The 21,749-nt window shown below is 38.8% G+C and overlaps 1 protein-coding gene across 1 annotated transcript in view; it reads left to right on the plus strand.

Moving 5' to 3' along the window:
• Positions 1-21,749, plus strand: part of CCDC158 (coiled-coil domain containing 158) — a 35,110-nt gene that overhangs the window by 2,244 nt on the left and 11,117 nt on the right. The window contains 15 exon segments of the mRNA XM_075500527.1: positions 1,151-1,187; positions 4,479-4,588; positions 4,845-5,172; positions 5,513-5,589; positions 6,278-6,329; positions 6,331-6,392; positions 7,552-7,666; positions 11,070-11,189; positions 12,707-12,904; positions 14,171-14,650; positions 15,421-15,610; positions 16,954-17,106; positions 17,553-17,665; positions 18,467-18,625; positions 20,353-20,445. Of these exon segments, the coding sequence (XP_075356642.1) occupies positions 1,151-1,187; positions 4,479-4,588; positions 4,845-5,172; positions 5,513-5,589; positions 6,278-6,329; positions 6,331-6,392; positions 7,552-7,666; positions 11,070-11,189; positions 12,707-12,904; positions 14,171-14,650; positions 15,421-15,610; positions 16,954-17,106; positions 17,553-17,665; positions 18,467-18,625; positions 20,353-20,445 (2,287 nt within the window).

Below are 21,749 nucleotides of genomic sequence, written 5' to 3' on the forward strand. Positions count from 1 at the left end.
GCAGGCGGGAGAGGGCGGGCGGGGCGCTCAGGGGCTCCCTCGTTTCCCGCCACGGAAACGCAGGTGGCCGTATGCGGTGGACATTTTGTCGGCGCTGGGCCGGGCCCCCGCTACTGTCGCCGCTGGGGAGATCCGCAGCCGCCGCCGGTTTCGCCCTCCTTTGCCGCACGGAAAACGCGGGTGGAGGGTAGGGGGAAATGACAAGGTCCGTCCCGGTTTAGGAAAAACGGTCCTGTCGTCGTGGCGCAGTTGAACTTTCAGGGGCTGCTACGTGAGGGTTGGAGGCAATGTTTTCATGTTAAGGAAGCATTTCTGGTACTCGGGATTGGGGTCTGGGATAAAGGGCTCCAGGTTTCTCCATTACGTGCCCTTAGGAAGCACCCACAGTGGTCTTTTTCAATCCAATGGGTATATTGAAGGTGTCAAATGATTTGTGGTATGGAAACTGCTACTGCAGCTACCTCTTGACTTGCAGTGTAGTCCCGTGTCTTCCAGAGGACCAGTCACCCAGGAAAATCCAAGTAACACAAATAAAATCCCATCAGATACCATCCAGCTCAAAGCTACCCCTGAGTAATAAATTTTTCTTCCTTTTTCTTCCCCCCACCAAGGAAAAGGTTCACAGTCTTGCCCCCCAGGGCTGTTAATAGCAATCATGCTCCCAAAACTCAAGACATCCAAGTCTAGACTTGCCCACCTTGGGCTCACTCCAGACTTCAATTTTTCTTTTCTTTTGGACATAGCTCCAAAAGCACTTTTGTGAGGAAAAAGTGTGTTTGGCTTTAATTAAGGAGGTGGGATAGACAACATTTGTAGATGAGATTAAGGCATACGTTTATAGAAATCTCGTTTTCAGTGTTTCTTGTAGAAGAGTTCTGTATCTGGAAACATCGTAGGAAAGTGGTAGTGTATATGATTTGCCACTTAATTGTTGCAAAACTTAACAGGCAATGCTAACAAGTACTTATAAAAGCCTGCATCTGTGTTCATTCTGATAAGCATAAGACTTCAAAAAGGAGAGAAACTATCTCCCTCAATATCCTTTAATTACTCCTGCAGTATTAAAATTAGGTGGGCAAAATTAATTTTTTATTGCATAAAGCTGATTCTTAATATGTTAGAAAATAAGGGCAGACCTTTTTCTTCACAGGTGCTGTGACAGTGAGTGAGAATATCCAGGAATTAAGGTAGTACACAGGTTTTGTTTGTTATTAGAGAAATTCCTGTACCTGCTATCTGTCATTACAGTAAACAGCACACTCACTGAAAATGGAAGCTGACAGATTCCTAAGGTGTAGTCTGTTATACTAATGTGACAGGAAAGATGTGAACACAAAATTTAAGGATATGGCTGCCCAAGGCACTCTACAGTGAAGGATGAATTGCACTGACCTTTGTAATTTGTGTGCCAGGATAATAGCTTCATTTCTGTCCACAATGGAATGAGTTCTTCCTGCTGGCAATGGCATTTCTGCACAAATAGCAGGATATAGTACTGCCTTTTGATAATGAATTTGCAGGGGTCCAGGATTCTGCCTACTATTAGATTCAGAATCATTCAGCATTGGAGAAGTGACACTTGTGAAATTCAGTGATTTTACTGTTTTGGGTGATATTTTTTTTCTCCCAGTAGGTGGTGCTTGGATTTAGTGAGTTTGTATATACAGTTGTGTATCTAATATTTGAAAGTTTCTCCCAAAGAAGGATCATTAATGAGTTGGAAAATTAATGGCCAACTGATAAGGATGGGGATGGTATTTTTCTTTCTAAAGCTTTGATTTACTGATTCACTCAGACTCTGATGGATCAAACCGAAGCGTCATCTCACCACTGTGCTTATTGCAACAGTGTGTAGTGGCAGATGCATAGAAAAATGGTCAGGAAAAAGTGATACTTTTGCTTAGTATACCTCAGTATCTCAGTGTCCAGGGAATTACAATGTAAAGACTTAATGAATCTGAATGTCTGTCCCAACTGTCAAATTTATTAGTCCTGGGGATTTGTCTAGTCATTCTTTCAACCTGTTTATGCATTTAGGTTATACTCCACAATAACAGGGTAGTGTTGATAGAACCTCCACCCTTGCCTGTAGCTGATGCCCCTTCTTCCTACTTTCAGGGTAACAGACTCCTCAGGATGCTTTTCCCCATGCTCTGCAGCTCTTTTGCATCTGTGTCCTCTGATCTTTTTTATCAGTAATACTATAGAATGAAATTCCAGGTTTATCAGGATGTATTAATACGGATGCAGAGAGGCAGCATAACAAGTGCAGTGTACAGACACAGGGACTTGTTGCATTGTGAAAAAAAAGTGCTGTGTGGACAGAAATCAACTGTGCGTGTTGTAATTGGGTCATCTGTGAATGTCATAGTCCTGCTGTTGCTCACACAACAGTACTGACGCTAAATGACAGGGAGCTGCTCTCCTTGCTCATCTCATATTCCTTCCTCACCTGTAGGCTTGCCACTTAAAATATTTTTCCATAATTTCAGATTCATCTTCGTCCCTGAACTATTTTTTCTTCACATTTCCTCTTAGCTTTCTTCTATTTACAGCTTACAGGTGAACTGCCAAAACTTGCCTATTACTCTCACTTAGAATGGATTTCTTCTCTTGGTCAGAAAAATTTCTTTTGCCTTTTTTTTGTTTCCTTATCTGTCTACTTTCTTTGCACAGACACACACACACACACACACACACCCCGAATGTAGGAAATGATCTATGGAAATGATCTATTGCCTGATCAATTCCAAGAAAATCAGATGGTGTGAATCTGCACGTTTCCTCTCTTCTGTGCTCAAGGTTTTATATAACCCAGCACTTCTCTGATTCTACAAGTTTTCTGATGTGTCTTATTATGCCTGCAGATGAAGTATTTGACAGATTTCTGTGGGTTTGATTGACCATACAGTTACAGTTTTGTGTCAGTAAGGTAGCATTTTACTGGCCAGCTAGGAGAAAAAATATGGAAATCAAACGAAATCCCTTTTCAGAAGATTAACCAATTTAGTTCTGTTTGTTTGATGAAGTGTTATTTTACTTGTTTGGACTTTTATACATTATGCCTGCTAGTCGCAAAACATGATAGTTCAGTTGACTACAGGGGAGTTGCAGCAGTTGAAGATGTGGCACTGTGTTGCCAAATATAAGTGCAAACCAGGAAAATACAACAGTGGTACCAAACAAATTCTTTGGTTTCACTTCTTTTTTCAGTTACTCTTTTCAAGTTGCATTTGTGACATGGTGCAGTTGGATGCTCTTCTGTATTCAGTCCTGCCTTTTCAGCAAATGTTTCTATGTGCTATTCTGCAGGGAGGCACTGGAAAGACAAACAAAAGAGGCTCTGAAACTTCACGAAGAAGCCACCAAATTCCCAGTGGAATCAATGACACATTCTTTGAGTCATGAGGATTCTTTACCAAGTGGCAATATGCCAGGCATGGGCAAGTATTAAATGGATTTCAGAACAAGATTTGGGAGTAAATCACTATAAACATTGCAGACTATTATGTGATTTAGAAGGGTGCTCATAAGCTCATGTTTCAAGTTGAATCCTCTTTAGGCCCTGCATCTTGAACAGCTCTTGTTGACACAAGCCCAGAGCACTTTTGAAGTGTTCTCCTCTGAACACTGTGGCATTCCCCACCCACTGCGCAACTCTAGAATTAGCTGGGTTTGTTGTCCTTAGAAAAGACAATTCCTAGGTTTGACTATCGATAGATAGATACTGAGAGGCACTAATGCCCGGTTTGTACAGATGACCGTTGATTCTCACGTAACGACTCTCATTTCAACACTTAAATTTATCTGTCTTTCAGGTGGTGCTAGCCCATTTCTTGGCAACCAGAATGTTTTAGCTTCTTCCATTCTCAGCACAGTGATGGAAAACTCATCCTCTTGTAGTACTGGTAGCAGTCCACCAAAAAGTGTCTTCTGTTCCAAATGTGAAATACATACTTATTCTGAGAAAAAAACCATGAGTGGTGCTGGCAAAGAACATGTGGAAAATGTTCTGGAAGAATACTCGCAGAAAGGTAGAGATGTGCAGAAGAGGCTGAATGAAGTGAGTTGCAGATTTGCGGCAGCTTCTTATGTATAGATGAGCTTTTGTTGTTTTTGTCATTGCTGAGTCTTTGGACAGTTTCATCAGTGCTATTTTGAGCAGCCTCTTGACTGCTGTAAATTGTACTTGGCCGTCATGATTCCCACATGTCATTTGACAGACAGAAATAGGCAGTGGGTAATAATATTGTTGGCACAATCCCTGTAAGGATGTTCCATGCATAGTTGGTCCACCGTAGCACAGTGTGACTAGCCAGTTAACTAAGACATATTAAAAAAAAAAAAAAGAAAAGAAAAGAAACAAAAATAACCTCTTAATTCCCATACCCATGCTGCTCTCAGCCTCATTTTTTTAGGTTATGTATTCAGTATTTTGGTTGGTTTAGCTTGGTTGGTTGTTTTTTTTTCTCCTTTAGACCACTGAGCTACATGAGCAACAGAAAATCAATTTAAGACTGATCATTGCTGATTTGCAGACCAAACTGATGGAAGTGCAATCGGAAAGAGATGCGCTTCAGGATACCAGGTATGAAGGCCAAGACAGATGTATTATGGAGAGTGTATATATGGGCTTTGAGAGGCACACCAGATCTCCTAAGTGAGAAACTTGCCCTCAGGAATGAAGACAGTGAGACTATGGCACCTTGGTTTAGAAACCGGCTTATTATGTAGTTGTAAAAAACAGCAGTTAATCAACGTAAGTATTACACCTATTAGTCAGGATAAAAGTCCATGTTGTGAATCCTGTGTTTTTAAATTATTTCTTCGGTTTCCAAATTCAGACAAAAGGAATCCCAGAGCCAAGAGAATGTAAAAATACAGCTAAAAAATACTATTCAAGAGCTGGAAGCTGCCAACCAGCTGCAGGAGGAGATGCTGAGGGAGGCTGACAGCCAAACTGAGCATCTAAAAAAGATGGTGCACAGCCACAAGGAAGTACTTCTGGAACTACATGGCATCCTAATGGACTACAAAGACAGCACAGGCAAGAAACTCTATGAGCATGAGGATATTACTAGCCTACACATCCACAACCTGAGCACAGCATTTGCTGACGTCCTGCGAGATTTAGACTCGGAGGTGTCATACCTCAAAGAAAAGGTTGTCTTGGTATGTGAAGAAAGTGCTACTTTTCCTTCCAACACTCTGTGTTCAGTTTTTTAGAAAATATTTTTGAAAACTCCACGAGCTCCCATCTAAACTGGGCTAAGGAAATGGTTGTGGCATAAAGAGGTACAAATGCTGCTTTGCAGTTCAGATGGCAGGTGCTGGTATGCCAGCCTTTTACACTGTCCCCAGCTTGAGATTGAGTTTATTGCTGGAATTTAACCTATGTTGCACACATTTTCACAGTTCAAGGTGGAAGCAAAAGGAAGGAAATTACACTTCGAAAATTACTGTTTAGACCGTCTTTTCTTTAGGGGTTAGCATTGTCATCTGTTCACAATAGGTGGAAGAAGAACTTCAGTCATTGAAAAAAGATTCACAGACCCAGAAACAACTTCTGCTTCAGCAACATCAGAATAGGTACCTGTTCTCCATTTATTTATTCATAAAACAAAAATAGACATTTTTTCACGTTCCACAGATAATTCTCTTCTGATGATGATGATATTGGCGGGGGCGGGGCAGACTGGCTGGGGGGCAGCAAGCGATGTTTTTGAGGACTTAACAATTGTTCCATTCCAGATGTTTATTTGCTCTTAACTTCCTGCTGCTTTTTCCTTCTGTGCTGACAATTTCCTGTTTTATTCACTGCCTCAAAAAATACTATTTTGGAAGAATCTGTACACTTTAATTTTGTAAGTGTGATTGGTCACTTAGCCCCATACCAGCCACTATAAAGAAAATTAACTCTATCTCAGCTGAAACCAGGACAGGTGGACATCTAGAATTTTTTGGGAGACTGGTTCCACCGTTAAAAGACTGAAAGTAGTCACTTCGGTGGTAAAATCAGCTTCTAATTCTTACTAATTTCACTAAGAGCTTTGTCCTTCCTTGTTCAACAAGTCCTAATTTCCCCAGCTATCCACCCTTTTGAACAGCAACCTGTTCAAAATGAAAGGGTCAGTAGCTCAATACATAACATTTCATTCACAGTAGAACATCAAAATGGTTACATTTCTGACTACTGAAAAATATCATTATCTCTTCAGTGGAGAAGTTATTATTTGCCAAGTCTAAAATTATAACCAGTATTTTCTTTTTGAAACAGGATTGAGCAGCTAATAAGTGAGCATGAACAGGAGGTGGCAGCACTAACTGATAAAGCTAACAGTGCACGCAGCTATGCAAATAGTATCCAAAGCCAGATGGAGATCATTCAGTATGTTTTTTTATTATAGTATAGAAAATGTTAAGAGTAACCTTAATTTGAGAGAAAGCTTATGCTGCTAGTATACTCCACTATCTGCCCTACGCTTTTGGTTTCTTAGTGTCTTTGTTTAAAGAGTTAAGCAGTCCTTGCATAAATTATGGAATGAAGAAAAAAAGAGAAAAAACCATTAAACCATGCTATATAGAGGAGAGGCAAAATAGCCATATATTAGGCAAACTCAGAGGATTGGGAGACTCAGGCTGGTTCTCAGACTGCTGTGGTTCAGAAGAAGAGTAAGGCCAGCAAAGTCAGTGGAAGTTCAAACTGGCTCGAGCTGTCAGCTCTGTTCTTGCCATGAGCTTTTGGAATGATGAATCTCTGTCATCTGAGTTGTGAACAGTTTCTGCGGAGTACATGGCTAGAGTTAAGGGATGAAAGAGTATGTAAGCTAAGAGCTGTGGCTAAGTGCACCATCACCTTTGCCTTCTAAATGTTCTATGGATTCGGATACAAAATTAATTTCCAGCAGCATTATCGGTTGAATCACAAACAAGAATGGGTAAACAGTTGGGTTGTTTGCCTACATGTACAAATAGTAATGAATAGTGATTGAAAAGAAAGGGTAATTTTCAGTTGGGATAAATAGCTATGTTGGTACTGTTGACTTTGGTAACGAGTGTGAATAAAAAGACACTTAATTCTCACCGGCTACTTGATGACTCAGAAGTCAGTGCTCAATATATCAGTTAAAAAACCGAGGACATGCCATGCAGTGGTGCAAAGTTAAGATGAGATTTAAATACCAGTATGCATTAATACCTGACTTGCATAGTTGACACTGAATAGCTGATAGCAAAATGCTTTTCAGTTCTGCTTGTAGAATAGTTGGGGTGCATTTGAAAGCAGACTTAGCTTTCTTAGAACTTGCTTGAGAATAAATGAGTTTTCAGGGATAAAAAGCATCAACTTTTCAATTCGTGTGATTTTTATTTGAGATAGATATCACAGAGCAAATCTAACCAGTAAGAAACTAATTTTTATGTGATCCCACTGTGAATGATAATCATAATTCAAAGCAGTAAGTGTCAGTGGTCATACTGATTGCAGTGAAAATGTTTCACGCTTTCATGGTTCTTACAGTTTCTGATTTCTCCACCTAAAACTTTTCTTAGAGAACAAACAAGAAACCAAAATTCAGTGCGTGCACATCAAGTTAGTCGCCTGGAATCTACAGTTTCTCAGCTGCGTTCTGAATTACAGGAAGCCAAGAGGATGTATGAAGACAGGGTGTGTATGGATTTTTGTTTTAGCATTAGTGTTAATGAAACTGGATATGTGGATATCTGAAATGTTCCGGATACATAAGGAAAGTCTTTTGATAAGGGATTGCTTCAGAAAAACTGTGTGGACAATAAGATAAATTACGTTATCCTTAACGCTGTTTGTTTGTATTATTTTTAAGAACAAGTTCTCTTCCTCTAACACAAAATACCTTTGCAAAACTTACTGAACACAAAAGAGTTTTGCCGAACATATTGAGAGCATACCATAAATTATATCTTCTGGAAATACATAAAATGATCCTGCCCTACAAACATCACTTGCACGTGCAGGACAAGAACGTTGTTCCACTGTACCACTAGAGAATGTATCAGCAAAAAACAGGCAGTAAAAATAGCTTCTTATTTAAGTCATACTGCCCAGAAAAATTCTTTGGTAACTTTGTCTTGGTAAGTGCAAGGATGGGAGAACGTAGAGATTACAGCAGTGCTTGAGAAGCATTCAGGTGCCCAGAGATGCCCCATTGTGAGTTAAGAATCTTTAGCATTCATTGAAATCCAAAGGCTTCTTATCAGCAGGATATAATATAGGCAAAAAAGACAGGCTGGCCGCACCTGTGTATTCAAACCATTTCTTAATCCTATTAGAAGACATCAGTCTTGACAAACTTTTTTTAACCACGCTTCTCCCTGAAGGCCACCTTTTTTCTGGGTAGCACAGCAGAGAATTACTGCAGACAAATGGAGAGAACTTCTTATAGTCCCACCACAGAATCTCGGCATTTTAAATCCCATTTCCATATCATGTCTGCTGTGTCTTTCACTTATTTCACTGCTTTGGATTCCAGTTTTATAAACAATTTGAATATCTTCAAATTCTTTCTTATTTTTGGTGAAAGATAATTCATGTTTTCTTTAGAAAATGACCTGAAAACAGTTGCTCTCCACTCCCTTTAAAAATTAGTGGAGCTGACCCATGCAGAAATGCTTGATGGATCCAAATCCAGCTTAGATTACAAGTCATGAGCATTTAGGCATCCTTCTCCTGCATGCTATTGGAAAGGGAAAGTTCAGGTCACAGGAGTACCGTGAAGTTTGGCAGAGCTGATAGTCTCTGATCCAAAAAGGTCTGAGGATGGAATGGCAGGGATGTGCAGGTCAAGCATGTGGAGCCATGGTGTACGCGGACTTGCGCTATAAAGCAGAGCAGGAAGGGCGTTGTGTTTTATCATTTCTGTAGGTTTCCACTTTTATCAATTCCATTGATTCACACGTATCAAAACTCACACTAGTCAGTTCCAAAAGTGACTTTTCACAGCATTGTAACTGACCTATGGAGAATTTGTAAATTAATCTCCATTACTGTATTTCATCCTCAAGGAAGAGTACGATATACGGTATGCTTTTCATGTTAGGTCTATTTACCTGAATTCTTTTGATTTAAATCATGCAGTGCACAGCATAAGGTCATATCACATATATAGCTATAATTGTAGTGTATGTCCCTTAGGCATGTTCCCTTTCATAACGTTTACCTCATAACAGATATAAAATTGGAAACTGGGAATGAATTTAAGGCTGTTTTTCACAGTCTGCCAACTCCAGAAAATGTTGGGTTTGTACATCTATAAAAGAATATACTAGTTGGTCCAATAAAAATTGCTTTTGAATAGGAAGTGTATTGCTGAATTGCTGAGGTGGACTTTAGTGAGAGACAAGTTGATAGCTGGAGATCATTTGATCCCAGGCTGTTATGTGGAATCATTCCTGGGAAGATGTGACAGAGAATCTAAATAAAGCTATTATAACTGTATGTCTCTCTTTTACAACAAGGATTTCTCTGCAGCTTCTCCAGTAGGAAAGCACCTTAGCAACTAAAATTTTCACGAGAGTAGGTGAAACCTAAAGCCAGTGTAAGTTGTTGCTACCAGATAGTTTCAGCAGTCAGAAAATCTGGTATTTAAGTTAGTGGATATAAATGTAAATATGTAAGTGTTCTGTTTGGATATGCCTATGGTAATATCTTTATTAAAAAGTGTTGTAGACTGGTCCATCATCTCATACACTGCGAGAAGTTGCAAGTCAGAGAAAGTGACTACCACTTGGAGCAAAACATGTTTGCCTGTACATTTCTTAATGTATTCATAGTGAAGGAATATACCTCCCCGCCCTAGCTACATAAAACCTGCTGTTAGGCCTGAGTGCCTCTGAAGCATTTCACTGTATCATAAAACACAGTGAATATGGCTGAATATGTGTTTGGGACCAAATTCTCCCTAAATGAACTTAATTGTACAGGAAAGGCCCTGTGTGAGGACAGCTCTTTCTGTCACTGTCTGTGAAAGCCCTATTGATCACGTTGTACACAGTCATTGAGCTCTGCAGAGGGTGTACTTCAGGCTTAGATTTTCTGTGGAAATACAGAGTAGTTGTGTAAGGAGGGTTTCAGGGAGAAGTAATCTAGGATTTACTGAGATTTCTCCTTCTGATGGAGGGCTCCACAAGATGAGAGAAACGCCTTTCAAAAAGGACCTCAGGCAGTTACAGGAAGAAAAGGCCCTGATTATGTCCTTCTGCTGCTGAGGCATTGGAGCTCTAGGAAGAGAAGATTACTGATTTTATCCGATTTTGGGGAAAAAAAATCTTCATAAAAAGATCTTCAGAACTTTCAAGTTCTGACAACATCCTGACAACATCGTCTCATATAATCCTGGTGTTCCCAGCCCCCGTTTGGTGAAGGACATGAGGTTTTGGGATTAGCCCTGCATAAATTGCCCAATACTAATTGAAAAGAATTATGTCATCATTGTGATCAGATGAAGGAAAGAGGGGGTGGGGGGCAGAAGAGGAAGGGAAGAGATTATTGTTTTTGTCACAAGATGAAGAAATGTTTTTAAGTAAGTGGAAAGGAAATGCCCAGATTTTGGTGTTAGCCAAAAGAGAGATTGGAGATTCTGAAATGTTTATATAGAAGAGCACTGTAGGAGATGTTGTGTGTTTTCTCATTGAATGATTCCATATAAATTGCTTATACTTGCATTATATTGGCTTTTCTAACTAGCAGTACTGCAAATCAAGCAAGGAGCTTGAACTTTTTTTCTAAAGGGGCTCTTTACTCCTTCCATGCAATGTTTACAGTGTAGGTAAGGAATTTTTGAAGAGCTGTGGATCAGGGTGGAAGCCAATTTATTCTCGGGAACCTCAGTTAACTCTGCAATGAAATTGAGCTTAATCACTAAAAGAAGACAATGCAATTCTGAATACACCTAGGGAATCACTCTGCTGAGCCAAAAGGTGACATTTGGACTTCTTTTAAGTAGAACCTACAAGAAAACTAGAAGAAATCCAATATACTATTTCAAATAGAATACATTAAGGTAATTCTTAATGAATATTTGTCTTTATTCTAGGTCAAAGATCTTGAGAAGCAGTTGCACCTAGCTCATTCTGAGAAAGCAGAAGCTCAGGCAGAACAGGATCAACACAGCCAAGAATCTGGAAATCTGAATGACCAGATTCATCATTTGTTGGTAAAAACAAGTGATAGTAGTGAAAAAAATCTTGCTTTCTAGAAGCATCTCCTTACTGCTGGTGTTCAGATTTGCACATTGCTTGTTTCCGAAGTGCAACAGCCCCCTTATAATTAAGTTTGAGGATTATTTTTTACTAGAAATTTGAATCAGCTGTGAAGAAGGTTTCCCACAGGCCTTTGCCATTAGCAATGCAGGTTATGCAGAATTAAGATTAACTTAGTCATAAATTCAAAATCCTTGAATCTTATGCAAATCATATTAAAGATGCTGAGCTACCTTCACTTCAACCTCACAGTTTAGATCCCTCTGTTAAGGAACCTTGGTCCCTTAACACATATTTTGCAAGACATAGCTGGGATTTTCCTAACAGCACTAAACATTCTTTTGTAACTGACAGAGAATACTCACAAATGGAACATCCAGTATAAATGATGAAACCAGGGTTGGTTTCATCACAGCTGGCTTCATGTACCATAACTAGCCTTGCTTTTCTTCTTACATAAGATGATTCCTTAATGACTGAATTTTGGGATATTAGTTTGTGTGGTTTCTTTAGGTTTGTTTGCCCAGTTAGTGTCAGAGTGCTTCTGAAGGAGGTATTGAAATTATTTCATTCCATATGGTGTTCTCCTTTTCAAGAATATGTTAGTGTAAATCTTTTCCTACAGATTGTATGTAGCTATAGAGAAGGCTGGAGTCAGAATAATCATTGCATAATTGAAGGTTAGGAATCTTTAATTTTAGGATTCCTTTTGTTTCTGTGTCTTCGGATCATGTTTTCATTCTGCCATTCTCTGAGGTTCCTGCTTAGTCCTCTACTTCAGCTTTAACAATATGCGGATAGTTACCAATAGCAAAAGTTATGATTAGCAGAAATGCCTATTGGTAATTCACTTTGGGCACATTTTAAATTCATATTTTTGAAATTAGTAGCTCTGAAATGTGTATGTCAGTATTTTTAATATTATTTACATTTTAAATTAGCATTTATAATTTCAATTACGTACTGTTAGGATTACATCTGAGGTTGAAAAGATTTAAGCTCTGGAGAACATGTGACAAATTACTGCATGAAATGAAACAAGCAATGAACAATTCTTGTTAGTGGTAAAGATGGGTATTTATCAAGAGCAGCCTTTCTTGGCATGTAATGTAGTGCTTCATTGTTTTTCATTTGATGTTGACACAATATAATCTTTTTTCATTTTGTAGCTTATACTGATTTGGGGATAGATATAAATGACATGAAAGACTTCAGCGTCGAGGTGTTACATGGTTCAAAGTAATTGTAGCAGCAATATATAAAGATGAAAGTTACTGCTTTGTTGGAAGAAAACATGTAGGAGGTGTCAGACTAGTTCAGCCAATATTCCTGTCTTCTGCTAAGTGTAAATCCATGCAGTAGTCCCTATTCAGATATGTAACCGTGTAATTGAATCTTGTTAATGTTAAGAGAAAGAACAAAAAAATCCTAAATGCGATTCAAGGAGGGAGATGACTTTAATTTCTTGTAGACTGAACTTCATAAAAAGGAGATAGAACTAAGTCTAGAAAAAGAGCAGAACAAGCGATTTTGGGATCGGAACACAGACAACAGCATCACCATTGACCATCTAAGGAGAGAACTGGACAGCAAACACATGCAGTTGCAGCGCATGGAAAACACAGTGAAGGAAATGAGGACTGAATGTCACAGACAAATGGAGCGCCAGGTTGGTGAGCAACTGCAGCGTGATAGTCTTCAGGATAGGAAGTGCACCGGCTGGGGGCTGTACTTCAGGTATAATCAGAGATACTGTAACTGGTTACTGTGGTTGGGAGGCCTCTGGAGCTCATGTGCCAAAATTTTCCTTCCAAAGATGCAGATACATGACAGTCAGAATTTGCATTTTTTTTTCTATTAATCTGACCTGTCCAGGCTTCATTTCTCTTTACTGATGAGGAAGTAAAAGCATTATTTTTAATTTTTAGTTTAACATACAAGCCTTAGGAGAAAATGAATGTTCTGCTGATAGTGTGTTTGGTTTTGACTGTAAACCTCCAAAACAACATTTTGTAAATTTCCAGAAAGTTTGATGCTGCCAGACGTAACAAACAAACAATTGAAGGTAGTACTTTTGGTAGTGAGCACTTCTGTAAGAATAATTAGTAAATTAAAGGCCTTCATAAAGCCTTACTTTATGTAGTGCTTAATGAAAACATAATGAAGTTTGTGTTTATAACCCTAAGCTGAATGCAGTGCTATGTCAGAAGAATTACTTCTGACAAAGTAGATTCCTAGATGCTGACTTGTAGTACATTCCCCTTTCTTCAAGACTTCAGCCCCTCAAAAATGAGCTGTAATTAGGTAACCCACTTGGCATTATGAGTAAAGATCAAGTTAATTCCTTTATTTTCGACCAACCACAGGCTTGTGCTACCTCACGCATCGTTCTACATTTTCTCAATCTATTATCTTTCCTTAAAAATCCTCCCACCAGGAAGTTCATTCTTTTCTTCTGTTTCTATTTTGTACTATTAGCAGTTTCTGAGTCACAGGACTTTTGTGCTTTAAGTGGTGCACATAGCTGCCTGCAGGAATAAAATCAGTAATAAATTATGTATGTACATACATTTTTTTTCCCAACTTACAGTGCAGTCAGTTGAGTTTTAATACTTAAAGTTCTTTAGACCCAACTACTCTAAATTTTATAGTAACACTGCTGGTTTATTAATTTTGTTTTCATCAGTTTAACATTTTTTATTTTCTATGATTAAAACCCCAATATTCTAAGCAATACTTCATTTATTAAAATGGAGAAGGGAGAAGTAAAACCAGAAGAATCACATAGGCATTGTAGACCAGACCATGCTGATCTAATTTTCCTGTAAAACTAAGATATTGAAGATGAACTATAGAAAGCCAGAAATGTGACAGGAAATTCTAAAGGTAGAAATAAACATTTCTCTTGGTGGATCCTTATATTGCTATTATTCAGATGGCTGCATTTAAGGAAAAAAATGAAAGCATTGGAAGAAGCTCCTCTTTGACTGTCCGACTGGAGTCAACCAAGGAGACACTTGGTAAAGTTAAAGATCTTACAGCCAAACAGATCGATTTGGAGACTGCTGAGAAAACAGTGACAAATCTGACGGCCCGTCTGCAGGAGAAGGAGAGAGCCCTTGAGGTTACCAATAAGGAAATCAAGAAGCTACATTCACAACTTGGCAGTAGGATGCAGGAGCTCCAGCATCTAAAGAATGAAGAGGACTGTTTACACAATGTGCAGTCAGAGTGTGAAACGCTGAAACTGCAACTGTTAGAGAAGGAAAGGATTATTGAGATCTTGCAAAAGCAAGTTGATAACATGACCCAGATTATAGGCCAGCACAGTCGAACTGCTGGAGCAACGGAAGTTGAGAAATCTCACCTTATAAAAGAAATAAATGACTGGAAACTTAAAGTAGAAGAACTTAAGGTGGGCAAATGATGCTGTATTTATGTCTCTGTAAGACAGTAAATGTTTTCTGTTTTTAAATCTATACCTTAATGTGCTAATACTGTGGTTTTAAAGCAGGTCAGACAATGCACCTTGAATCCTAACAACACTAGAAGAGTAGTGGGCAGAGAAGAATAATATTATCACATTACCACCAAAAATTAGTAATTCACTGGTGCAAACCAGTTTCCAAAAGGTTTGTGAAAGCTGGAATATAACATGCTGTCCTCAGTGATACGATTGTCCACACCAGTAAGAGAATCAGAAATACAAAGTGTTACTGAGAAATGACAGACGGTGAGCACTCAGAATTCCAAACTGAGGACACTGTTTATAACTGGTTATTTCTCAGACAAGAATTACAGGAAATGGTAGTCTTATGCAGGTCAGCATCTTCAGGAAAAAAATCACTCCAGATAGGGAATTTCATCCTCTTCTGTGAGAAGACAGTTGAGCATTAGGAGTGAATGTGGAGGTAGTGCTATAAGAGGATGGAAATAATTTTCATAAAAAGCTGGTAAGGTTAAACATGCTGTGAAGCCATCACATCAGATTCTATTGTACCCTTTTTGCCTGGATTAGCAATTTTGACAGAAGTAATTTGTCTGTTTTACTCTGTTTTTCTTCCTTGCCCCAAACTATTCTCTGAGAACTGAGATGTAAAGTAATGATAATGTCTGCAAGCTTCGTGGTTATTTTATATAATTATGTGTATTACACATAATTACTATTGTTTTTTATGTAAGTAGATTGCAAAGGATGAGAAGGAAGCCAGAATACATGAAGTGGAGGCCAGACTGAGTGAGCTGGAACTGGAAAAGGTTAAACTGGTAAACACATGCGGTGAGAGGCTCCATGCACTTAATGATATGCAACTGGAAAAAGACCAGCTAATGAATGAACTCCAAGCCAGTCGGACTGAGCTAGCTGGCCTTGCAGGTAGGGAGCCTTGACTTAGCTCAGCTCCGATAGCTGCTAAATTGGGCGGATGTTAAAAATAGAAGAGCAGCTTGCTTGCTGAATCCAAATATGGCTGCTGGTACTGCATAAGATTCCCTGCCAGCACGGGATGGTCAGATTGCTTCAGAGAGCAAAGTCATGGTTTGGATTCTGGCACAGAATGATGGGAATACAATCTTTATGGCAGTCTCTCACTACTGTGAGCAAAAATACTTAAACTGCCTGACTCTGGAGACCAAAGAAGCAGATCTAGTAAGTCACAGAATAGAAACTTGACAACTTTTTTCTGAGTGTTATTTAAGAATGCTACTGGATCCCATTAACCATCTATGGTCAAATTACAGTGGAACTTTGTTTCTGTTTGGTTGTAGTTTGTTGCTACAATGTTATTTAAAAGTTTATGTTCTAACTCCACTGTTTCATGACTAATGTGTGGGGAAGTCTATCAAGATAATATTTTAAAATAAATAAATAAATAAATAAATAAATTAGGGGCTGGACCCAAGGCAACCACCAAAATTCAAGGAGATGCTCTATTTAATCTGCACTGCAGCCAGACAGATGATACTGTTCAATGCTTTACTCTCCACCCACCCCTGTACTCTCATAAAATACCCATTGGTAACATTTATTTCTTCACAAGTCAGCTATACTGCTAGACTCATTCAGTTTTGTAAGAATTAAACAGATACTGTAATTTTACGTGGAAGATCTGCTGTAGGTTTGTATAGTACTATCAGGGTGAATGAGGTATAAGAAAGGCTTATCGGAGTGAGTGACCACAGAGGAATTAGGGCCAAGCTGTTGATAGACTCTGAGCACACAGCTGGCTGGCTTGTAGTGGTATGGTGACATGAGCGGAGTTGAAGAGAAATATAAGAAACAGAGCTGAGAAGCGGAGTTGTGGGGGAATGCTTGACAAATTAGATCAGTTCAGACCTAAGTCTGGTTATAAGTGTGGCTGGAGAGAAGAATGATCAGGGCAAAATGCTGTGTAACTAATACCCTTAACTTTCACAATATGCCATTGGTTCTAGCAACAGGAACTCAGAAATGTGGATTTACATCACTTTCTTGAACTGTGCTTTGGTGAGCAACCAAAGAACACATTTGTTTCTGGTGAAACAGAAGCTTTTGCTGACATGCAGGACAATGAACTACTAGTTGTGCATTTGTTAGCAGTGGATGTTATTTGCTTTATGGCTTAGCTATCTGCGTATTTAATACTCCTTCAAAGAGAGTAGGTGATAGATCAGTAATCTTAGTCTAGAAGAATGATAATTTTTGTCACTATAATTTCAATCTTCACTTACTTTCACCAGAGGGATTTGAAGCTTTGAAGAGGGATTACCAGGATAAAATCAAGGAGATGGAGCATACTGCAAACAGACTGAAAATGCAGTTGAAATCTGCTCAGGCTGAACTAGAACAGACCAGGACCGCAGTAAAGACTATGGAGGGATCTGATGGCCATGGTAATTATGGATTGAACTTCCCCAAATCACACACACTTGTCTTTTTAACGAGGATTTTTGTAGGTATTGATCCCTCAACAGATGTTGTAATAATATTCCACATATTTTGTGAAATAAACAAACAATATTGCAGATGACAACATATTTTTATTTTACCATTTACTACATACTGTGAAACTTAAACCATGAGTTTAATTTTCTCAGGTGATCTTTATGCAGATTTCCAGGGAATGCTTCTTGTCTTGTGTGTGTGATGGGTCTGGTGCCACTACCTTGGACAAAACTCCAGCTGATTCTAATAGGTGGTTTGCACAGATAAGTGACTATAGGATCCTGGTTCAACTTACTCTAATATATTGCTGATAACTGACTTCCAGGGTCTTTTGTCAGAACTCGGAATGCATAATCAATGTTGTTCACTTGAGAATTAACCTTGTCTTTTACAGCTATGAAAGTTGCAGTGGGAATGCAGAAGCAGATCACGGCGAAGAGGGGACAGATAGATGCATTACAGAGCAAGATTAAATTCTTGGAAGAGGCAATGACAAATGCAGCTAAGGTCACAAGAGCTCTGTGTGAAAGTATTTAACTGTATCTAGAGAAATCTTTCTTTGGAGAAATGCATGGCCAAAAGCACAATTGGCCCGAGAAGGACCAAAGAGAATTTTACTTGATGTAATGGGCACCTTCCCTGTCCTCCTGCTAGTGTATATCGGGGAATATCTCCACCACATAAATTAGCCTTCTGCATAGAGACAGGTTTTAGTTTCTATTTGTTCTCCATGAAAGAACAGTACTAGTTTCAATGAGAATCAAGCTCTTACATATCAGTTCTTTTTTAAAAAGTTAACTAATGCATTCTGTATCCTCCTGAATTTGGCCCACAGTGCTTTCCCCCTTTGTTTTCTGAGGCGGTTCTTTGTAGTTCTGGCTGTAAACTCTGTTTGTCAAGGTCTGTCTTGCATATTGAGGTCTTTCTAGCATTTTCTGTAACACAGAAAACATTCAGTTACCAATAGCTGGAGTTTACTGAATGATCATTTATGTCTGTTCACTATAACCTGCCCTCCTTCTTTACTGGCTTTGGATCCTGTGGATCCTAAAGCTTAAAATTTCAGTTTCAAAATGGATCTAAAATCAGAGATGTTACTTCATCAGGATCAGTCCAATTGTACTTTTCTTTCTAAGACCTATCTTCTTGTTGAAAAACCTCATCTTTCTGCAAGATGTAATAGCTAAGCTTCTGAAAGGGTTAATTCAGATCTTTCAAAGAGAAAAAAATTTGCATAAAACAAGTATGTATAATGTAGGTAGTTACAAATTCTTGACTTGTACTTTGTTGTCCTTATCTTAAATTCAGGAGAAGCATTACCTCAGAGAAGAAAATAGTAAACTAAGTCAAGAATTGAGCTATATTACAGCAGAAAATACCAAGATTGCTGGGGAACTGGAGATCCTGAGATCACAAGACAAACGTCTGAAAGAAAAAATATCTAAGATGGAGACAGCCCTTGATAAGGTAATTTTAGGTAGCTTTTGGTTCAGTGAGACTTCTGGGTGCTTTGCTCTACGGTCACTTGGGAAGAGAAGATGTCTGATCTCTTACCTGGGTTGTATTTAGTATGTCCTGTTCACATGTACGGTAAGATACTTACCTGAAGAGATGTCTATAGTTAAGACTGTCTTCTGTTTTTTTAATGGTAAAAGGCTTTTATTTTCATTAAGAGAATTCTTGATTTACTCCTTACTAGCTCAGGGAAATACAAACTGCAGGGAATTTAAAGCAGATGACCTTCCAGGCAGTAGATTGACCTTCCGGACCTTTCACTGGCTCTTGGCACAGCTCCTTTCCCTGGTGAGAGAGACTATTGTTCAATATAACAGGGGCTCCATGGGAACCAAGTGTGGGCACACGCTGACTCAACACACTTGTCCATGCTCAGCCCTTTCTGGGACCTTAGTTAGCCAGCTGTGGGTCTGTCAGGGTGAGGGAAATTTTTAAGAACATTGTGTTGTTTCATTTGCCTTTTTTAGTTGAGGTTTCTGTTGCTGACATACCTGACTCTTAAAGCTAGGTCCTACACTTTGGTCTGACTAGCACATAAATCCCAGGTGCCCTATAGGTAAGCCGCTGCTCTTCCAGAAGGAAGAGTCCTTTTCAGCTGCTCAGAATTCTAGCTTTTCAGGATGTAAATTTCCATGTAAGGTGTCATTCTCAAGTTGCTTTATTACTTCAAAAAAATAATAAAAGGAATTGTGATACCTCCTCCCAAGTGTGGCATTTCTTACTTTAAATGCTTGACGCTGGAAACTTAAATTTCTTTGTGATATATATCATGGTGCACAGTACTAGCCAGCTGCTAGAGAAGCTGAGACACAGTGGAGGCAGGTGCTCACTGAAAACTGGCAGATATGGTACACTAAATAACAATTCTTATAAATCAGTAAAGGTTGTACTGTGTCGTCTCACAGGGTGCTAGTATGTACCATTGCAGAGCATCCATTGTATAAACATCAGAAAGTGTAATTGGCCATCTTGCTCATCGTTAATGATTCAGAGTTAAACGTTCAAAAAGCTGCTGCTTGTAACCGTATATCCACAGTGCCTCAGGGTGCCTGCCCATGCCTCAGTGGCAGTCATAAAGAAGCACAGAAAGAGAGCCGGGTTTTTTTTTAAAACCGAAGAGGGACCTCTGCTAGAGTGATAAAAGCAGCCTGGTTCGTAAAGAGCTATCTCTTTTTGTACTTTGGCTTAGAGCTTCCTCTCTTCTTCTTGCTATCCTGATAAGTACTCAATGAAAAATAGGTACATTATTAGATCTTCTCACACCTTTTCAGAGTAAACTTTTTAAAGAAGAAAGAGTATATAACAATTTAACAGACAGGTCAACAAGGTTATCAGCCACCCATTATAAAACCTTGAGTATAGTTTTGCCTTATTAGCACAGTTAAGTTTTCTAATCCCAGAGGTGTTCAGTAGGTCTAGGACTGTCCCTGACAGGATTAGCTCCCTTCTGTGATGGTGTGCATGCTATGGCTACTGGGATCATATAACCAGTCAGTTGCTTTTGTAAGCCTATCAAGAAAGGCATCTGGTCATCTTGCAGTATTTCTGTACTGATAGCAGTAGATAAATACAGCATCTGTATGTGTACCTTGTTTCTTTATTGGAAAGAAAACACAAAAGAGTGTAATCCACAGAAAGTTAGCAAAATTAATTTATGCCTCTTCTATCCTCTCTTACAGGCATCCATGCAATTTGCAGAATGTCAGTGCATAATCCAGTGTCAGGAACAAGAAGCTATGCGCTTCAGACTGCAGCATACTTTAGATGTAAAAGTAAGTACATTACTGAGAAGCATGGGTGTAAAGTTAGATGCATTTACTTTGTGTCCTAACTCTAGGTTTAACCCTATTTATTGCAAATACTCTAAAAAGTTTGTGTTCTGAAACCCTTTTTTACGTGGAATACCTCATTGTTGCACAAGTCATGTCCATAATTTCAGTTACTTTGAAGTGCTGTTTACAGTAAGGGCAGCAACAAAATTAAACAGCTACAGGAATATTGGACCATATGCTTCAGCTGCTAAGCTTCGGTTTCAGTGAGACTTCAGCGTTTTCTTGTGGCCCTAGGCAAATAAAAGCTAGAAATGTTCATGGCATTATTATGAAAAATGAATTAGAGAGACAAGGCCTTTTACTAGTGTAACTGTTAGAGATAGAAAGCACCAACAAGCTTTTGGGCACCCACATCCTTCTTCAGGCCTGAAATAAAACCAGCAACCTTAAAGCTACATACAGGCTGGAAACAAGGGCTCTGAGTTTAATTTGATTATGCTAATTAGTTAGGCAGCACAAAAGAAAAAATCATTTTTAAGAAGCAGAGAGAGATGTTAGCAAGGGGAAAAGAAATATGGTCATGAGGCATCTGGGACAGAAAAAGGAAGACATGTGATTGACATCTGTCAAGCTATATAGCATTAGTGAAAGATAGGGTATAGGGAAAATAATGCAATAATGTAAAGCCAATATCTCTATTATAGAGCCCAGAATTTTTATTGCCCAGTAGATTTAGTCCAATCTCTATCTTTACTAATGAGTTTCACAGAGAATATTGTTTACCTTTGCCTTATTTATAACCATAGACTATTAAGGCTGCAATGAAACTACTGCTATAAATGGATGGTACACTTGGAACAGTAGATTTGTCATAAGAAATTATCGTTAATTTTAGTGACCCACCCCAGTTGCTAGTTTTGAGTGAGAAATGAAATGTTATATTCAAAACACAAATATACATAAGTGATACAAAAAGTACTTCATATGAACAATGCAAAGGTGGGGAATCTCGTATTCCAACAAAAGAAATTCTCACCCAAGTGGGGAAAAAAAGGTACCAGAACTGTGGGACAGTTTAATTTTGTGGTGGCCCTGAGATGCCCTCCACTTGAATGGTTCCACAGCATATGTTAAAATTCTGAAAATAAATGAAACTGCCACTCTTGCACCCAGTTCAGTCACTAAAAGGGTTTTGTCGAGCACACCTAATAAATACTAGGAAGTGTTTTGAGAATTGAGTGCTGCATGTTATAAAAGATTTGACTAAAAGAGATGCCCCGTTACAGAGGGCATGCTGTCTATAC

The sequence above is a fragment of the Mycteria americana genome, chromosome 4, assembly GCF_035582795.1.
Source record: "Mycteria americana isolate JAX WOST 10 ecotype Jacksonville Zoo and Gardens chromosome 4, USCA_MyAme_1.0, whole genome shotgun sequence".
NCBI classification, from domain to species: Eukaryota; Metazoa; Chordata; class Aves; order Ciconiiformes; family Ciconiidae; genus Mycteria; species Mycteria americana.